The sequence below is a fragment of the Peromyscus californicus genome, unplaced genomic scaffold (assembly GCF_007827085.1).
Source record: "Peromyscus californicus insignis strain IS unplaced genomic scaffold, ASM782708v3 Scaffold_4__1_contigs__length_199733344, whole genome shotgun sequence".
NCBI lineage: Eukaryota > Metazoa > Chordata > Mammalia > Rodentia > Cricetidae > Peromyscus > Peromyscus californicus.
Window position 1 is genome coordinate 57,432,711 of NW_026294562.1, and position 18,783 is coordinate 57,451,493.

The 18,783-nt window shown below is 46.3% G+C and overlaps 1 protein-coding gene across 13 annotated transcripts in view; it reads left to right on the forward strand.

Annotated features, from left to right (window-relative positions):
• Nucleotides 1-12,334, forward strand: part of Ppp6r3 (protein phosphatase 6 regulatory subunit 3) — a 132,010-nt gene extending 119,676 nt beyond the window's left edge. For 8 of the 13 annotated variants that reach the window (XM_052760042.1, XM_052760040.1, XM_052760045.1 and 5 more), the window contains 6 exons: nt 86-239; nt 804-910; nt 2,285-2,435; nt 7,154-7,171; nt 7,439-7,558; nt 10,219-12,334. In XM_052760042.1, the coding sequence (XP_052616002.1) occupies nt 86-239; nt 804-910; nt 2,285-2,435; nt 7,154-7,171; nt 7,439-7,558; nt 10,219-10,270 (602 nt within the window). In that variant the 3' untranslated portion in view covers nt 10,271-12,334. The remainder of the gene's footprint in view (nt 1-85; nt 240-803; nt 911-2,284; nt 2,436-7,153; nt 7,172-7,438; nt 7,559-10,218) is intronic. The other 5 variants (XM_052760043.1, XM_052760046.1, XM_052760048.1 and 2 more) reach the window with 1 other exon arrangement.
• The last annotated feature ends 6,449 nt before the right edge of the window (nt 12,335-18,783 follow it).

Below are 18,783 nucleotides of genomic sequence, written 5' to 3' on the forward strand. Positions count from 1 at the left end.
CCCACCACACTCAGCCTCAGAAAGATGGTCTCTTGTTAAACTCAAGGATTGACTTATTCAAGTAATAATCGTCCCTTCATTTCAGCACCCACCTGGTCAGCCAACTTCGACGTCCCAATGGAAACCACCCATGGTGCGCCCTTAGACTCAGTGGGCTCTGATGTCTGGAGCACAGAGGAGCCGATGCCAACCAAAGAGACAGGCTGGGCTTCATTTTCAGAGTTCACGTCCTCTCTGAGGTGAGCAAGCATGTGCTGTCTTGAAGCTTTTCCTGCGTGAAGCAGGCAGTGTGCATTTACTGGGAGCATGTGTTCTGCACCTTGTTTTACCTTGGAAATGTGGCACCTCGAACAGGATGTGATTGGGGCATACTACAAGTCAGCATGTGATTGGGGCATACTACACAGCTGTGCACCACAGCAAATGAGAAAGGGAGGTTTTTCATCAGACACCCTGGGAAGATCAGCCTCAGAATGGAATGGAAGATGCACTTCCAGAGCTGTGTAGTTTCTTAGGCTCCACAGGTGCATTGTGGGGAGTAAGAGCCGGTCCCTGACCAACACCCGTGGAATGGCACACATATAAGGCAGAGTCTGACTTCCCTTTGGTTCTCCCTTGCCATCAGTCTAGTGCTGTAAATTAGAGTGCAAGCAGGTGTCACTGCGGCTCAGTGACAGACCTCATTGCATAATTTTCCTGTGTAGCTTTGTCAACATTAATATTAAGTGTGGATTTTGTGTTTCATTTTGTGTAACTGAGGTCTGTTCTCACTGCTGACATCTGAATTTTCTCTTTTCTGAAAGCACAAAGGAGTCTTTAAGGAGTAATTCTCCTGTGGAAATGGAAACCAGCACTGAGCCTATGGATCCCTTGACACCTGGTGCCGCTGCCTTGGCCACTCAGCCAGAGGGTAAGTACAGTGTGCCAACATGCTCACAGCAGGTAGAAGAAACCAGGTAGGCTGTGGCTCTGATGGGTGTAGGTCATCATAGGGAAGAACCTGTATTGTGGCAGAATCACAAAACGGGGAGTCTAGAAGGAATTGGGTTCCAAGTGTCAGTCTTGTCAGGGTTAAGGATAGGTATCTAAAGCCAGAGAGAGGAAGGGCATAATGCCCAGAGTGGAGAAGACCAGACTAGATACCATGCCTCCATCCTGTTCCTGAAGACCCCCTAGGGTTTTGCAGAGGCACATGGGGGTGTGAACTTGATCTCCCCATATGAACAGATGAAATGGTCATAGGTATCTGAATCCTAGGGAGCTATCTCATTGCTCAGAATGTTCACCTGTGTTCCTTGCATTGACCTGAACTGTTTGCAGACTGGTGAAGAGCCATTGGGAGAGTGAACCAGCAGCGCCTGTGGTAGGGAGTGTGTGTGTATGGAGGCAAGAGCCTCGGAAGAGCGAAGCATTGAGTTTCTGGGAAAAGAAAGAGGCAGTGAGCAGAAGCCTCAGAGCCAGAAGAGGTAGCTGGTGGGGGCATTATCACTCCCAATAATTGAGCCCACAAAAATTCTGTCAGCACTCCATTGACCTGGTATTCGGGTTTCATTTTTGTTGCCATGATAAAACATCTGACAAAAAAAAACCCAGGAAAGAAAAAGCTCCATTTGTCTTACAATTCAGGTTCTAGTCCATCATTTGGGAACTCAAGCAGCTGGCCACATGGCATCCATCTGTAGGAGCAGAGGGCATAAAACACCACCTTGCTTGTGTTCTACATCAGTTAACATCTGTATAATGCCCCCAGACCCACCTGATAGAGTTACTCAGTTGAGACACTCTTTCTAAACTGTGCAACTTAGTATTTAAAACACCATTGTAGCTGGTTTGATGAGTAAGAAGCTAGAGGCACAGAATAGTCTCCTCTGCCTGGGGTTGCACAGATTGAGAGTCCAGATCCAGAAATCTGACAAGTCCAAGCTCATGACCAACGTACCTTGTGGCCTCCTATCTTAGAGCAAAGGAAAGACCCTTAGGCACATTCCCCATGTTGTAGAGTAGACCTAGGAACAATGGGGTGTGCTGGGAGGAAAATGGGACCATGTGGACATAGAAGGCTCTTTGGAACTTAGCAGCCCTCCATTGAGGAAAACGTGTGAGAGAGCCACCCCAGTGGGCATTTATAAGCACTCGTGTCCATCAAGAGTTTAGCCAAGTGGAGCTGCTATTCTTAACATGTTGAAGCAGTAGGCAGGACTAAGGCAGGGAAGTCTTTCTAGAAAAGGGCATCAGCTCCACAGTAGGTTTGTTGGATATGACTGTCCACTGTGTGCACTTTCAGCACCAGGCAGTGTGGCCATGGAAGCCAGCTCAGACGGGGAAGAGGAGGCCGAGAGTACAGACAAGGTAACTGAGACCGTGATGAATGGCGGCATGAAGGAAACACTCAGCCTCACTGTAGACGCCAAGACAGAGACTGCAGTCTTCAAAAGGTAACCAGAGCCTGGGGCTCCTACGGTGACGGCTTGTCAGGAGGAAGGGGGGAAGAAACCAGTGATGAACATGTTTAGATTCCAATGAGTATTTAAAAGCTAGCTTGCTGTCTTTCTAACATCTCCATTAATGTTAACCAAGAGATGGAGAGTTTTAGGCCCCTAAAGTGCATTTTTCCTCGTGTGTGTGTGTGTGTGTGTGTCTTCAGAGTCTAGCAGATTGACAGTGTTCAGCTTTGCTAAGTTGACGTGGACAGAGGCTGCAGAGGCCACCTGTCATCCAAGGCTCAACGGTGTGCAGATAGATTGTGGTCTGTAGATGTAATGCAGTCATTGTAATTCAGCAGCAAGAGGTTAGTGCTAACTCCCCCAGACTTGATGCGAAAATAGCAGGTTCACTTCTGTGATTCATGGGATAGAAAAGCATCCTCAATCCAGATGGAAATTTACATCTGGAAGCTGTAGAGGGTAACAGAAAACACTTCCATCACAATCTGGCCTGCAGCTGAAGCAGTGCTTAGAGCCTTTCTCACTGCCTAATGAGGGCACCACAAGACAGAACCATGAATGAGAGAAGTAGATTGTAAGGTTATGCCATGTGTGGAGATGCAGTCAGCACTTGGCATTAAAAGCTTGCACACTCGGGGATAGAGAGGCAGCTCAGCTGGTAGAGGGTTTGCCGTGCAAGAGTGAGGGCCTGAATTTAATCCCAAGCGCTCACTTCAAAAGTGGGCTGTGGTGGCGCACACTTAGGGAGGCAAAAACAGGAGGAACCCTAGGGCTCGCTGGCCAGCCAGCCTAGACTACTTGGTGGACCCCAAGTCCCAGTGTGAGGCTCCTGAAGCATGACACCAGGGTTGAGCTCTGGCTTCCATATGCATGCACAGGCAAGTGCATGTGCACTCACATGTATGCACATATGCAAGCAAGTGCACACTTGTACACACACACATACACAAACAAGTAAAATGACTCAGCAGGTAAAAGCATTTGCTGTGCAGGCCTGACAACCTGTTTTTATTCCCTGGGACTCAGGGTACAAAGAGAGAACAGACCCCTGAAAGTTATCCTCTGAGACACACAGATACACACACACACCTACCTCACATATACACATATAATAATGAATAAAATAATTTTAAAAATAGCAAACAAAATTCAGCCTATTTGTTTTTCCCATTTTATTTTATGTGTATGGGTGTTTTGCCTGCATATATGTCTTCACCACATGTATTCAGTGCCCACAGAGGTCAGAAGAGGGTGTCAGGTCCCCTGAGACTGAAGCTGTAGGTGGTTGTAAGCCATCATGTGAATAGTGGGAATTGCAAGCAGTGCTCTTAACCACTGAGCTATCTCTCTAGCCCCCTCCACAGTATATTTACATTACAAGACTGTATAACATCAGCATGAGGTCACATTGGGGTGACATATAATTACTAGTGATAATGGAACATTACAGACAGAGCCAGTGTGACCTAATGTCTGCTTTTCCTCAGCACTGTGTTGGTGTCTTAGTGAATGCAGTATAAAAATATAAGATGTAAAGATGTGAGGTAGAGAAAATGGTCATTGTTTATAGACTAACTTTCTACATAGAACATTCTGATTAAATCTATAGGTAAGAATTGGAATTAATTTTTTTGGATGCATAAGAAAACTCATTTTGTCCTATAAACCAGGCGATTGAGGTGTATGTGCTTTAATAAAATGTGAGCCCTCATCAATAAGAATATAAGTTTTAAGGGAAAAGAATTTAAAATCTTATTGGAACCTATAATAAAGACCTGAAATAAAAACAGAGATGTGCCAGATTTATTAATGGAAAGGTACCCTTGGTATTTCTCAACAAATGTTTAAAATCAGTCAGATCCCTATCATCCCACAGACAGTTTCACAGAAGTTGTGCTATTCTGAAGAAGAGCAGAAAGAGACCCAAAGTCACTTAGTGGTAAGGAGTCAGGGCTTCACCATAGGTAAATCTTAAGACTGGTTAATAAAGCAATGATGACCAAATACTAACAGAGAGGCCCCTCCTCAGCCTGAACTTGATAAGTTAGAATGATGTGCACTCCAGTGAGGAAGACTGCAGACGAATGAAAAATGATTGCCCCCTGAGGAGAAAAATAAAATCAGGCCTCTCCTCATTTGAAGAGGAATGACATGATCATGCAGCCTTTAGACAGAAAATGCCTTGACTGTTTAGTATGAAATGTTTTTTAACTATAAAGGAAAATATTGATGAATGTATTCAATTTTTAATATTGCCAAAGACACAGTTAAAAGACAAGCCCCAACCAGGAAAGAGCAGGTAGAATATAGAAGAGTCTGGTGTCAGCAAGAGAGAACTCACATTTAAAGGTGAATATAGGATATACTGAGGTTTGCATCTGTGGGGGAAAATGAGAAGCAAAGCACACAGGGATGCCTGGCTGCTGGCCAGTATCAACTGCAGTGCTGCTCAGGCATGCCATTGCCAGCTTAAGTTACAGAAAATGCCAAACTCACCTAGATCATTTCATGATGGCAGTGAAGCCACTCCAAAACCACAGAAGTAGCAAACTAAATACAGAAGTCCTGTGGGTATTAGTTACTGACTGAATGCAAAGGTTCATCCTGAACTGGGGCACACCTTTAATCCCAGCACTCGGGAGGCAGAGCCAGGTGGATCTCTGTGAGTTCGAGGCCAGACTGGTCTTCTACAGAATGAGTTCCAGGACAGGCGCCAAAGCTACACAGAGAAACCCTGTCTTGAAAAAAAACCAAAAAAGAAAACGAAAAAAATAAACCTTAAAAAATAATGAAAACAGGACTGGAGGGATGGCTCAGAGGTTAAGAGCACTGGTTGCTCTTCCAGAGGTCCTGAGTTCAATTCCCAGCAACCACATGGTGACTCACAATCATCTGTAACTCCAGTTCCAGGAGATTTGACACCTTCTAGCCTCTGTGGACACCAGGTATACACATGGTACACAGATTTACATGCAGGCAAAATACTCATATACATAAAGTAAAAATAACAAAAAATAGAGACAAAACCAGAAACTGTAATGCACAAAGAATTGAGATGATCACATTGATATTAAAAATCTCTGTTCAGTGATTAGAAAGAGCAGAGAGCAGATTGGGAAAGAAATGCGTAGTGCCTAAACAAGAAACTGGAATTTAGTATTCAGATACTCTTTATATGATGATGGGAACAAGAAAGGCTGCTGGGGTGGTGATCTTAGGAGTCAGCAGTGCCTGTCAAAGACTGTAGGCAGCCCAGGCCTGTCTGGGCTACATAGAAAGAGTGTCGTCTTTTAAGACAGAGTTCCATATAGCCTAAGCTGGCCTGAACTCACTATGAGGATAATCTTGAATTTGTGATCTTCCTGACTCCACCTCTCAGATCCTGAGGAGGTAATTACCTTGGGCTTGGTGAGACTCTTCCAAGTGAGCCATGTCTCCAGCCTAGCTAGTCATTTTGAGACTAGTTTGGGCTATATAGTGAGACCTGACTCAAAGAGAAGGAAGTGGATGGGCTGGGCAGAAGAAACCCAATCAGAAAAAGACAGCAGTTTACATGCAGGTAAACCAAAAAAGACTGAAAAGGTAAAGAAAGCATTCTGAGTCACTGTAGAGATGAGAGCAGGCACCACAACCCATTTCTTCGGAAATTTCAGGAGATTGGAAAGGGACTTAAGTTGGGGACCAGGCCTTGATAGTGGGGAAGGCATGTTTGTAGGAGAGGTTCTTTGCTGATAAAAGGATGGCCCACGATGTTCCTCTCCTGGGTGTACCACCCTAAGAAGTGTCTGTGCTAATGGTTACTTGAGGCCTGGAACTTGAGTGAGGTTTGGTTGCTTGTGGCTGTAGGGAGCCACAGAGAAGTGGATGCTCACCATGGGCATAGTGCTGTTGCTCGGGAGCATGTGGCCCTTCAGATGTGCAGGATTCGGAGAAGTAGACTTGAAATAAAGACAGTCTGGATAAGTGCTCTAGAGTAGAAGTGGGGGTAGGAGAGGGTGAGAAAAGTGAGTTGACAAAGAAGTTAGGGGGGATTGGGATGCCACTTGGTGATACAGTATGTTTAGCATGCCCATGCCATGGCTCCACCCCCAGCACTGTAGAAAGCCTAGGGGTCAGACCTGCACCCAATCTGTAGGTTGTGATTAGTTTCCTGAATGGCCTGGTAAACTGCCCTAAAGTTGGTGGTTTTGTGTGCAAGTCCAAGCCAATGCCTGGATCTGAGGAGGACTTGCTTTCCTTTCGGAAACTCTGAATTGGGTGAAGTGGGAATCCAGGTAGAGCAGCGAGACACATCTAAGCTTCCAGCTCAGTCAGGAATGTGCCTGCTCTCTTCTCCATCAAGAACTGCCCACAGGCAACTTTGGCTCCCATTCGCTGCTGCTTCAACTCTTGGCTCCTTGTTCCTCCCTAGTGTCTGCTCTAGGCATGCGCTGTTGGAGGGCAGCAGAAGGCTTTCTACCTGGCTTAGCAGGGGTACCTCTTGTGTGAGGTGAGGCTGCAAGCCAAGAACACGTGCGAGTGGTGGGCGTGGCCTTGAGTGCACGGTGGAACTAAAGGCTCCTGTTCCTTCAAACAGGTTCTCTTCACACCTCCACCGAATCTGCGGGGTGCCATGTGCAGTCGTGGACATGTTTCCCCAATTCCTCATTTCTAGGAGTGTTCTGAAACTCTTGTACGTTTCTTTTTCTGTTTTGCACACTTGGCCTCAGAGTGTTGAAGTCCTACCGGTATGTACGGTGACACGGACCGCTCTTTCTCAGACACCAGCCACATTACATTGTCCCTCTCAGTTCCCACCTGCGTGTGGCCCCTTCCTCTCGTGGTTTCCCCAGTCACTGTCTGCATTTCTGTGATCCTTCCACCCTGAGCATGCTCAGCCCCAGGGCTTGCCTCCATGGCAGTCATGACGTCAGAGCCATCTGCATGTGACCTCATCCTCTGGCCCTGGACATCATGCCTGGTATGTGATGCACCTGTCTTCTTCTCTCCTATAGTGAGGAAGAAAAACTGTCTACCTCTCAAGATGCTGCTTGCAAAGATTCAGAAGAGAACCCCGAACCAGCAGAGGCCAAGTGCGCAGCTCCCCGAACCCCCAGCAGTAGTCCTGAGCAAAGGTAACCACCCCACCTGCCTGCACCCTCTGAAGGTTCTACCATGCCTCTACTTGACATCTCTTGGAAGTTAGAAGGGAGTCAACACTTGAGGGTGGGTCTTGAAAGGTCTGTACAGCTGTACCGAAACCTTTAGCGGAGTGCTAGGCACAGTGGCATTTCTCAGGTCTCAAGGAGTCGGATGCCCCAGCCAAGCGCTGAAAAACAGCACTTACCTCTGCAGCCAGCAAGCCTGCGTGATGTGCTGCTTGTGCAGGAAGGGTCCTGGGGTGGAATGGTTGCTTAGGCAATCTCAATTTCCTAACCCAGTTCTTCGGAGGCTGTGCTATGATGAATGGTGTTGAGCCCTTCAGGATTGGAGTCCTCAGTGATCCTGTGACGGGAACAGGCCTGACTGCCTCATTTCCCACAGTCACACTTGGGACACCAGGGGACTTGTCTGAGGCCCTTTGCCATGGACTGCTCAATACTTGAAGCCCTAGAAGGGGAGATCCTGTGAGATCAATCCCTGGAAGGTTGATACCATGTGGGTGGGCCCCACTGCCGGAGCCATTTGATTTGGATGTGGTGTTTTCTTTCTAGTCATCTTTTGCTTAGACTGAGCCAGTGGTCTGAAGGGATAGGCTAAGCCAAAGCCTCAGCTGCAGAGGGCCCACGCCCATACACTCTGCCTCGCAGGTAGAGCCAGGTGACCACGGGTTCGCAGGAGCCTGCGTCAGAAGATGAATGAAGATGTACCCTGGACAGCAAGAAACTTTGTTCAGCACCTCTCAGTGCTCACTTTTCTGATAAAAAATATATATATATTTAAGATGTGTATTCCTTCTGGAAGGAATAAAGTGACCTTTAAAGCAATTGCAGAGGCGTTGTGCTTTCCCCTGGCCAGACTCCCCAGTAGGCTGCACTCTACAGAACCAACAGCAGGGGGCGCCCACCACTCCTGCTCTTTAAGCGCCTATTCATGCAACCCTCCGCCCTGTTTGGTTTCTCATAGAAATTCTAGGCAAAATGAAGTATGGATTATGATTAAAAATTGTCTTTTTGCCTATAAAATTAACTTTAGGTACTGTGTAAGCAGATAGCTCTTGGGAAGGCTTGGGGGAAAAGGCACCAGCTAGGCTTCTAGCTATTGGGGAAAGTCCCCCTTTTCCTGGGGTTTGCAAGCGTCTTTAAATTGTTACATCTGCCCGTTGTTTCCTGAGTTGAGGCTGTGGAACAGTCAGGACAGCCAAGCCATCTGACAGAAGTCATACAAGAGGCTGCAGTTGCTTCTTGGCTCTGCTTTGGTGACTTATTTGCCAAAGGGCACCTTGGGTTCCTCTCTAGCTGTTCCTTTTCTTTTCTCTGTGTAACAGTCCTGACTGTCCTGGAACTCACTTTGTAGACCAGGCTGGCCTCAAACTCACTGGCCTGCCTCTGCCTCTTAAGTGCTGGGATTAAAGGCGTGTGCCACCACTGTCCAGCCCTCTCTAGCTGTTTATATGGCATGAAAGGCCCTGCCCTTCAGTATGCAGGATGAGCTGCAAGATGTTAGGGCAAGCCAGTAGAAGACCCGGCACTGCTTGTATTGGACCATCTGCCCTTCCTCACCCAGCACTGGTCAGAACAGGACTCACTGGTGAAGCCACAGTAGGCAGGTGTCTCATAGCCCAAAGAGCATGCTCAAAGGGAGACTGAAGAGTTGCGTGCAGAAGTGAGGGTACTGGGGTTGGCCCCTGAGCAGTGCCAGTGAGCTGGTGCCAGGGGAGCTTAGTGTACTGTCAGCACTCGTATTGGAAGCAGCCAGTAGGGTGGGCAGAGTGCAGATGGCACCCTCCCCAGTGCTTCTTGCACTGCTCTGGGTCCTGGGCTTCCCAGGACGGTTCTTACTTGAGCCTGAAGGGTTTGCGTGGCCACTGTGTCTGGCTCCACCAGTCTCGTCCCTCCTGTTGTTTTCAGAGCTGGTATGCCAGTGTTTGCACACATCAGCCTTACAGAGCCCTAGGGTGGACAGTATTGTCCCCTTGCTGCTGAGGGGACAACAGGACTGAGAGGTTAGGAATGTGTTTTAAAGCACACAGCTTGTGAACTGTGAAGTTGCAGTCACAACCAGCTCTTTCAGACTAGAATTCTCAGGGACCGAGGCACCATCATGTGTAATTAGAGTACAATTTTGGGGAGCACCTGCTGGCTCCTGTCACAGCTGGCAGGCCTCCCGCAGGGAAAGTAGTCCAGTTAAACAGTGTTTGTGTCCTTCTAGCTACAGCCTGGCTGAACCTGTCCAATGCCTCAGGTTGTGGTTTTGGCAGAAGACCCACTTCTACTTTCACTGGCTACTTGTATGTCTATGTTGCTTCTGCTCTGTGGGAGCCAGTGTCTGGCTGTGCCCCTGTGTTCTCAACAGTGGTCCTCTTCACTTACCTTTTTCCTTCCCGTTTCCTAGTAGCAGAGCTCGGCTTTCCAGGTGGAAGTCGATTTGCACCCCCGTAGGACGGAGCAGAGTTTCTGAAGCACAGAGCTGAACTATTGTGTGCATACATACCTACATGCAGTTCTGAGCAGCTGAGTGGGGAGCTTCCACACACCTACTCCATCACCATTGGCAGCTGTGTGCCCTATGGAGGGTGGGCAGAGCTGACCTGCTCAGCTTCCAGTGCCTCAGCTGTCTGTCTCCTTCTCCATAGGACTGACCAGCCAAGCATGCCAAGTGACACGTCAGTTAATGGCCCTGTATGATGAGTGACATCTGCTGCTGCTGACTGAGGACTGCAGGCCACCACCACCCAGGGGCTCTGGAGGGGTCACCCAGAGCTACCAAGCCGCCACTGCTGCACTCTGCAAGGGATCAGGACCAGCAACCTTTATATTCTAGATTCTAAGACATTGTACAGAGAAATTCAGAAGTGTAAAAATACTGCACATTGAGAAATACCAAGAATTTTTGCGTATGTTTATATTGTATTGATCTAAATAATGGGTAGCCTGTGACATCAGATCTTGCCGCCCATGTAATAATAGTAGTGATACATAGTTCAGATGGTTGTAAGAATAGTTTTATAAAGTGACTACACAGATCTATTGTATTCAAAACATAACTATTTGACAATTATTAGTGTGACCAAAGTATTAGGCAGTTTTCATACATTTTCCACCTTGTACAAAATTCTGAATTCATTTTTCTTCCAGGTTGGCACGGAGCTGTCGATGGAAAAGCCCTCCGCGTGTTCTTTTGGTTGTTCTGACTTACAAAATGATTTTGAATAATACTCGGTGTTCTTTTATAACCCGCTTTTGATTGGTAACTTTTCTGTATTGTTGCAGATGGATCAAATGCGTGAGTCTGGGTGGAGATTAAGTATTTATTGCTATGACTTAGTTCTTGTAAAGCCATATGTTCTGTTGAGGTCTTGTTTGCTCAGAGCGTTTCTTTTACAGGTGAAACACTAGAATATTGGAGTATACATGACTGTGGTTGGGTAGGCTTTTTTTTGTTTTGTTTTGTTTTTTGTTTTGTTTGGGGGGGAGTGTTTCTGTTTTTTGTTTTGTTTTGGTAGTTCATCTGCCTTTTAACCCAGTCACCAAAATATCCCTTGTCAGCAAGCATCACTGGTGGCCATTTCAGAGTGGTCTGCATCCACACTGCTCCGAGTCACAGAGGTGAGTCCCTGGAAATGCTCACGCTGGTGACAGAGTAGGATGCGTCCATTAAGTGGGCTGGCTTTAACAGAATCACAACCTGGCACCAAGCATGTTTCTTGTTTTACTGTACCTTGTGAGCTTTTCACTCGTAAACCAGTGGATTTTGAACTGGTTTGTGTGTATATAGTGATTATGGATACTAATTCAATGTAATTTATAATTTTCTATGTCAGCATAAACACATCCCAGCCTCCTCCAACAGCTGAAGCAATGGCCTGTGCACTGCCGTGGCATCTGGGGAAAGGGCTCAGTCACCTCACCTCCTGCACTTTTAGATGCAGATCAGTTTTTCATTTCTTTAATAGGAAATTATTCACGTATTTTTACATCATTTGTTTTTCCTGACCAGTATTTAAAACCAAAAGGATATTCTGAAAAATGGCCAACAAGTTTTTTAGAACCAGCATCCCAAGCAGCGTGCCTACATGACATCGCGTATGGAAAGAGTCAAGTGTCCGATGCCTTACTTCCTTACTCGCTTCTCACTGTAGACAGTGCAGGGACTGCCTCAGGGGACCGAGGCAGGTCTGGTCACCAGGCTCAGTGGGCAGCAGGAGGCTCTGGGACTGGTGGTGAGGGGCTCGGTGGCCTGTGCGTGCCCACCCAGAACCCTTAAGTCACAGCTCCTTCAGGAGAGACTGCTCTCCTCTGGAACCTGGTGCCACCAGAGGACAGGGCTCCTTCTGCTCGTCTCAGGGATGGTCGACCTGCGTGGCCCAGGACCTCACATTGCTGGCGGATGGTATGCTCCTGTCTCTCCTGGTGATGAGCCTTGCTTGCCACAGCCAGGGTTTGGCCCTCTGTCAGCCCACACTGCCTCTTTGCTGTGGATTGGGCTGGCTTTTCCATCCCACCGTCCACTAGGGAAGGAGCACTTGGGTGCTGTCTTTGGGGAAGAACTTAGGTTTGCTTGGGGAACGGCTGTGAGGTGAGAGGGACAGGGGTGTTGGGTAGGAGGGTGCCAGTCGGGGCTTGAGATGAGTTCCTGCTCCTTTCATTTCTGTGTATCGGCCGTATGAATCGCAAGACTAACAGATGTCTGCAGTACAATACCTGTATTAAAAGTAATAACAAAATAAAGCCTGATGCTTTCTTTCTAAAGAGTTCCTCTTGTGCCTCTTTTGGGTTCTCGTAGCCACATGGTATAGGGCTGTGCCCAGAGTCCTCCAGCTTTCTCCTATCGTGGCTCTTGGGCATGCCAGCTCCTGAGAAACGCTCTCAGCCACTGCTGTGACCCACACCTACCTACAGCCATCAGTGCCTGACACATGGGTGCTCAGTTCATTTTTGCCAAGAGGAAATGGCCATCAGCTGCCGTCTTGAGACACTGCCTGGTCCTCCGGCTTGTCAGCTTTGTCGTGTCTTACTCCCTGCCCTGCCGCTCTGATTGCCAGCAGATAGCATTAGTGATGGTTTCACAGGTTCCTGTTGCTGTCTGTTGTTGTTGTGTGAGACAGGGTTTCTCTCTGTAGTTTTGGTGCCTGTCCTGGACCTCGCTCTGTAGACCAGACTGGCCTCAAACTCACAGAGATCCACCTGGCTCTGCCTCCTGAGTGCTGGGACCAAAGGCATGTGCTACCACTGCTGCCCGGCTCTATTGTTGTCTTAAAGAATGTCTCCCTCCCCCAGCTGAGCAATCCACTAGCAGTCTCCAGAACCCACATGGCTGCAGGAGGAGAGATGACCTTGTCTCTCTAGTCCTCACTATCCTGAAACTTGATATAGACCAGGTTGGCCTTGAACTCACAGAGGTCCTTCTGCCTCTGCCTTTAGTCTGCTGAAATTAATGAAGTCAGCCACATGCCGGGGCAAAGGGAGAAACAGCTCTTCAGCGGTCCTGACCTCTACATGCACATCATGGCATTTCTGTGCCAGTCAGCTCACACATAATCAAAACACATGGCAATAGTTGTAGTGTCTGCCTTTTTTTGTTTTTTTTAAAGAAATACTGAACTGACTGAGTGAAGCATGCCTATAATCCCAGCACCTAGGAGGCTGAGGCAGAAGGATTGCCAGTTCAAAGCCACTGTAGGTTGCCTAGACTATCAGGTGTGTGAGGTTCATGTGCCATCATGCATGTGTGGAACTCAAATGGCAGCTTGGAGGAATTGGCTTTCTCCTTCCACTATCTGGATCTAAGGCACTGATTCTCAACCTTCCTGGTGCTGTGACCCTTTAATACAGTTCCTCATGCTGTGGTGACCCCAACCATAAAATTATCTTCATTGCTACTTTCTTTTGTAAGTATCTCATATGCAGGATATCTGACATGCAACCCCTGTGAAAGGGTCGTTTGACCCCTAAAGGAATCGCTACCCACAGGTTGAGAACTGCTGGTCTAAGTAAGGTATTGGACTAAGGTTGATGTGCAGGCACCATCATTTACTGAGCCGTCTTGCTGGCTGAGAGACACTGCCTTAAAGGCAGAAGCAGGAGGGATGGCGTACCATAACTCATTTCTCATCACATTTGTTCTGCCTCTGCCAGGCATATGCCTCATGCTCCTGGATTCTGCAGCTATCTCAGACAGGTGTCAACACAGGCAGTCATGGGCTCCAAAGACAGCCCTGAGAGTCACAGCTGGCTTTGGCCGTAGATGATGGTGCGGCAGGGGCAGCTCGGTTCCTCTCCGCTGGTTTCTCTTTGGGGGTAAAGAGTATGTGTGCATAGGATCTAGTGGGATGGTTCCTGATGGTGGTGAAGGTGCCATCAGTACTGCGCTAGCACAGCGGCGCCTGCTGTTGGCATTTTGGTGTGTTCACTCATGCTGTTCATATTTCTTCAGTCAGATGTATTTAATTTAATTGTCATGTATTGGGGTCTGCTACAACGTGTGTGCCAACCTTGGTACAACACTTGGACTTGTAAATAAAACTGGACAAGGCTGGAGCAATGGCTTACCAGGTAAGAGCCATAGCTGTTCTTGAAGAGGACCCAGGTTCAATTCTAGCCTCCATGTCAGGCCACTCACAACCACCTATGTGTAATTCAAGTTCCAGAGACCCTCTTCTGACCTCTGTGGGCACTGCACACACATGGTGCACATACATGCAGACAAAGACATTGAGGCACGTAGAAATGATGAAAGGGTAAAGCTCTGTTTCTTACTGTATTAACACAAAAGTTACCCCGTGGTGGATATCGGCTCTAAACGTAAGCTTCTACAAGAAAAAAGTAGAAATAAGGTAGGCTGCTCAATTTAGCAGTGGGTGAATACTCAGATGGCAAGTCAACATGAGAGGTCCAACATTACCTGGCCGGGGGCGGGAGGGGGGGTGTCGGTGATACTTGTTATAACAACTACCTGGCAAGAAGCAACTCGGGGCTGGAGAGATGGCTCAGCAGAGTGCTTGCTGCTCTTCCAAAGGACCTAGGGTCCATTCTCGGCAGTCATGTGGCAGGCCATAAAGCTTAACAACCATCTATAGCCCAAGTTCTAGCAGATCCAGCTCCCTCTCCTGGCCTCCATGAACACCAGGCACACACCTAGTATACATACACTTAGGCAGACACTCATATAAACTATAGTTGGACTTTCTTTGGACTGCGGGCTCCCAAATAATGACATGGAGACTTTTTTTTTTCTTTTTTTTTTTTTTTTTTTGCTTTTTCGAGACAGGGTTTCTCTGTGTAGCTTTGCGCCTGTCCTGGAACTCACTTGGTAGCCCAGGCTGGCCTCGAACTCACAGAGATCCGCCTGGCTCTGCCTCCCGAGTGCTGGGATTAAAGGCGTGCGCCACCACCGCCCGGCGAGACTTTTTATTAATTATGAAAGCTTGATCTTAACTTAGGCTTGTTCTCAACTAACTCTTAAAACTAAAATTAACCTGTTTATATTAATGTACATTCTGCCACATGGCTTATTACCTCTCCTCAGTACCTTACATCCGACTTCCTCTGTTTCTGGCTGACGAATCTCCCACCTCAGATTCTTTCCCAGAGTTCCTGTCTCTCCCTTGAAGTCCCTCCTGTCCTCTAGTGCCTAGCTATTGGCTGTTAAGCTCTTTATTAAACAATCAGAAGGTGCCTTAGGCAGGTGAGGAAGGACAGAGACACATCTTTACATAGTGTGCAAAAAGATTGTCCCAACAACAAACCTTTAAAAGTGCTTGCCACTCTTCCAGAGGATCCAAGTTCAGTTCCCAGCACCCACATTGAGTGGCTCACAATTGCTTGTAACTTCAGCTACAGGGGCTGTGATCTGGTCCATATGGACAAATTTTCCCACAAATAATGAAACATCTTTAGCAAGATCAAGTACTGGTGAGAACATGAAGCATTGGAGCATTGGTCACTATTGCAAATGATGCACCCATTTAGAAAGTTGCTGAGCATGTGTGGTTTTGTTTTGGCTTTTGTGGGGGTGGGTTTTAATTATGCAAACTTATCATTCAATGATTTACATGTTCACATAATGACAACATGCCCACAAAATATTTTCACAGAGAAACTTGTCACTTTACTGATAATAACTGTCCAATGACCAAAAAGTAGGTGGATGACAGTCCAGTCACACACTAGAAGTCTACCACTGAGTAAAAGAGTGAACTACGATGAGTGCCTCAGTGTACCTGAACCTCAAAGTATAGTGGAGATGGAGACCCAGAGTGCATAGGTCCACCTGTCTACAAAGTCATAGAATGGGGCAAACCATTTTGTAGTACCATAAATAAAAACTTTCCTCACAAGAAGGAGGTATTTGATTTTCTTCTATCATAAGTTTTACCGAGGTTTACTGTGGCTGTGGTTCTGGTCCAAGGTTGTGACAGCTAGCAGAGCCCTGGCAGCCCCAAGCATCCTGTGCAGAGACAGGAGCATGTGTATTTGCTTCCTGGGTTCCCTCTCTTCTAATAGGACTGCACCCTGGTGACCTTATCAGATCCCAATCACTTCCCCCAAGACCTCATCTCCAGACGCCAGAGTCAGATCAATCCCCTCCACTTCATCCTCACAGTGGGGATTCAACTCTAAAGTGAGTTTTGGAGACACGCCATACTTAAGCCATAACAATAAAGAGGCGTGGGAACTGAGTAAGGCCATCTTCTGTATCTAAACTATGTTGGACTTTATGTTATCAGAAGCAGTGGTGATCTTAGAGGACCCTGTGTTCCAACTGAGGTAGAGCTGACACTTCCTCTAGTGGCCTAGCAGGAGGACTGCCATGTTTGGTGCTAAAGAGACAATTCTGTGGTTGGGACAGATGCCCCTTCTATGCTATATAGCAGGTGCTTGGTGCCCTTGGTGAGCTGGGAGACACCTGCAAAACACAGGCTTCTCCCAAGTACTCTTGTTTCCTTTTTGTAAGTGTTATAGCTCTGATGGGAAATATAACATGAGTCTTTTTTTTTTTTTTAACTATTTATTAAAAGCGCCAGTGATGGTTGAGAGCCACCATGTGGTTGCTGGGAGTTGAACTCAGGACCTCTGGAAGAACAGTCAGTGCTCTTAACCACTGAGCCATCTCTCCAGCCCATAACATGAGTCTTAAAAGGTCTTATTAATAGAAAACACAGAGCCAAATATTGGGGTGAAGGCTGAAAGATCAGAAAAGCAGAACAAGCCATAGCCAACCTTACCTCACTAACTCCTCAGTTGATCCTGTTTCTTCAGACTGAAAGCCTCTGAGTCCTTACCCGAAAGGGTCTCAACTGAACTGCTTTAGTTCCTGTTTCCTCACCCCTTATATACCTTTCTCCACCCTGCCATCACTTCCTGGGATTAAAGGCATGTGTGCTTCCCAGTACTAGGATTAAAGGTGTGTGCCACCACTGCCTGGCTCTGTTTCCAGTGTTGCCTTGAACTCGCAGAGATTCAGATGGATCTCTGCCTCCTGAGTGATAGGATTAAGGGTATGTGCCACCACTGTCTGGCCTCTATGTTTAATCTAGTGGCTGACTCTGTCCTCTGATCCTCAGGCAAGTTTATTAGGGTGGACGATATATCGCCACATTTCCCCTTTTTGTCTAAAATAATAAAGTTATAACTAATATAAGAAAAACTATATACAATAAGTATAATATATACAGTCAAGAATTACCTTAACAATGTCCAGTCCATTGACATGTGACAGATTCAGAGAAAATACTCCATTATCTATCCTATTTTGGTGAGTCCAAAATGTACCTAATTCACTTTCTATCCTAACTTGTATTACCAATCAAAAACTATCTTTTGATGTCTTTCAAACTTAAACACTTTACACATCTTTAGTGAGTTTCTTTTCTGAATTTATTAAAAAGGAAAACTCTAACTATAAAATCTTCAACTCCCTCAGAGACCTGAGAAGGAAATAATATTACCTAAGTAAGCAGGAAGTACAAACAAGCGACTTCCAAAAAATGTGAGAAATGACAGAGACAGCTGGTTGCCTGGACAGTCACCCAAGATTTCTCTGCAACATAGGGGCATCCATCTTTGGCCTACAGGCCTAGAATATCTGATAGACTCATCTGTGAAGCAGGATTTTCTAAAGGGCCTTCCTACCTTGTCTTGGCAAGGTTCAGTCCTTTCTTTTGTGTCCTGCTTGTCCATTTTGGACAGCATATTGTCAGCATCCAGGCGAGGGCATTTTCTTGCCCAGTGGCTAACTTGCCACAAAGAAAGTAAACTCCATAAGGAGTTTCTTCAATGCCCATCATCTTCTCTGAAGTAGATTGGTGCTGCCAGGAGCAGACATGTCTCATTGTCATAAAAAAAAATCTATGTTATTAAAACATCTTAAATGCCATATTCTGTAGATCTCTGAAGTGTTTGAAGATGACCTATATATCTAAAGTATATTTCAGTTTGACCTTGAAAACATACCTAATATGCCTATAAGTTTGAGTGTAATAGATGACTCAATACTAACTTGTGATAATAACTTTCAAAGACTAGCAATTTGCATTACATTGTTAAATGATCTGTATATGAACATTACCTTGAACAAGATTAGTAATATATGTACAGTATTTTCTAACAAAATGAATCTCAAATTTGTATCAATATACAAAATTTGTATACAATATACAAAAATCCAATTCACTGTAAAATATTTAAAACTAGTAGTTGCTTTCTAAAAGTATATACAATAATCTACCTTTTTTTTTTTTTTTTTTTTTTTTTTTTTTTTTTTTTTTAGGTTTTTTGAGACAGGGTTTCTCTGTGTAGCTTTGCGCCTTTCCTGGAACTCACTTGGTAGCCCAGGCTGGCCTCGAACTCGCAGAGATCCGCCTGCCTCTGCCTCCCAAGTGCTGGGATTAAAGGCGTGCGCCACCACCGCCCGGCATAATCTACCTTTTTATCTTATCTGGGAAAGGCTTCCTAGCAGTCAGGAGCCAAGAAATACTACAAAGTCACACCACACAACAAACCTCACACAAGAGACTGATTGGAAAAACCTAGGAGGGTGGCTGCCTCTATTGGGTCGAGAAGCAGCAGAGAACTGAAGACAAGGTTTATATAGCTTCTTGGAGGGGGACGGATTTCCAGGGTGTGAATTGGTGGGATTTCAAGTCCAGAGAGCTTGGGGCAATCTCAGGTATTGGTGGGATTTCAAGTCGTGAAATTTT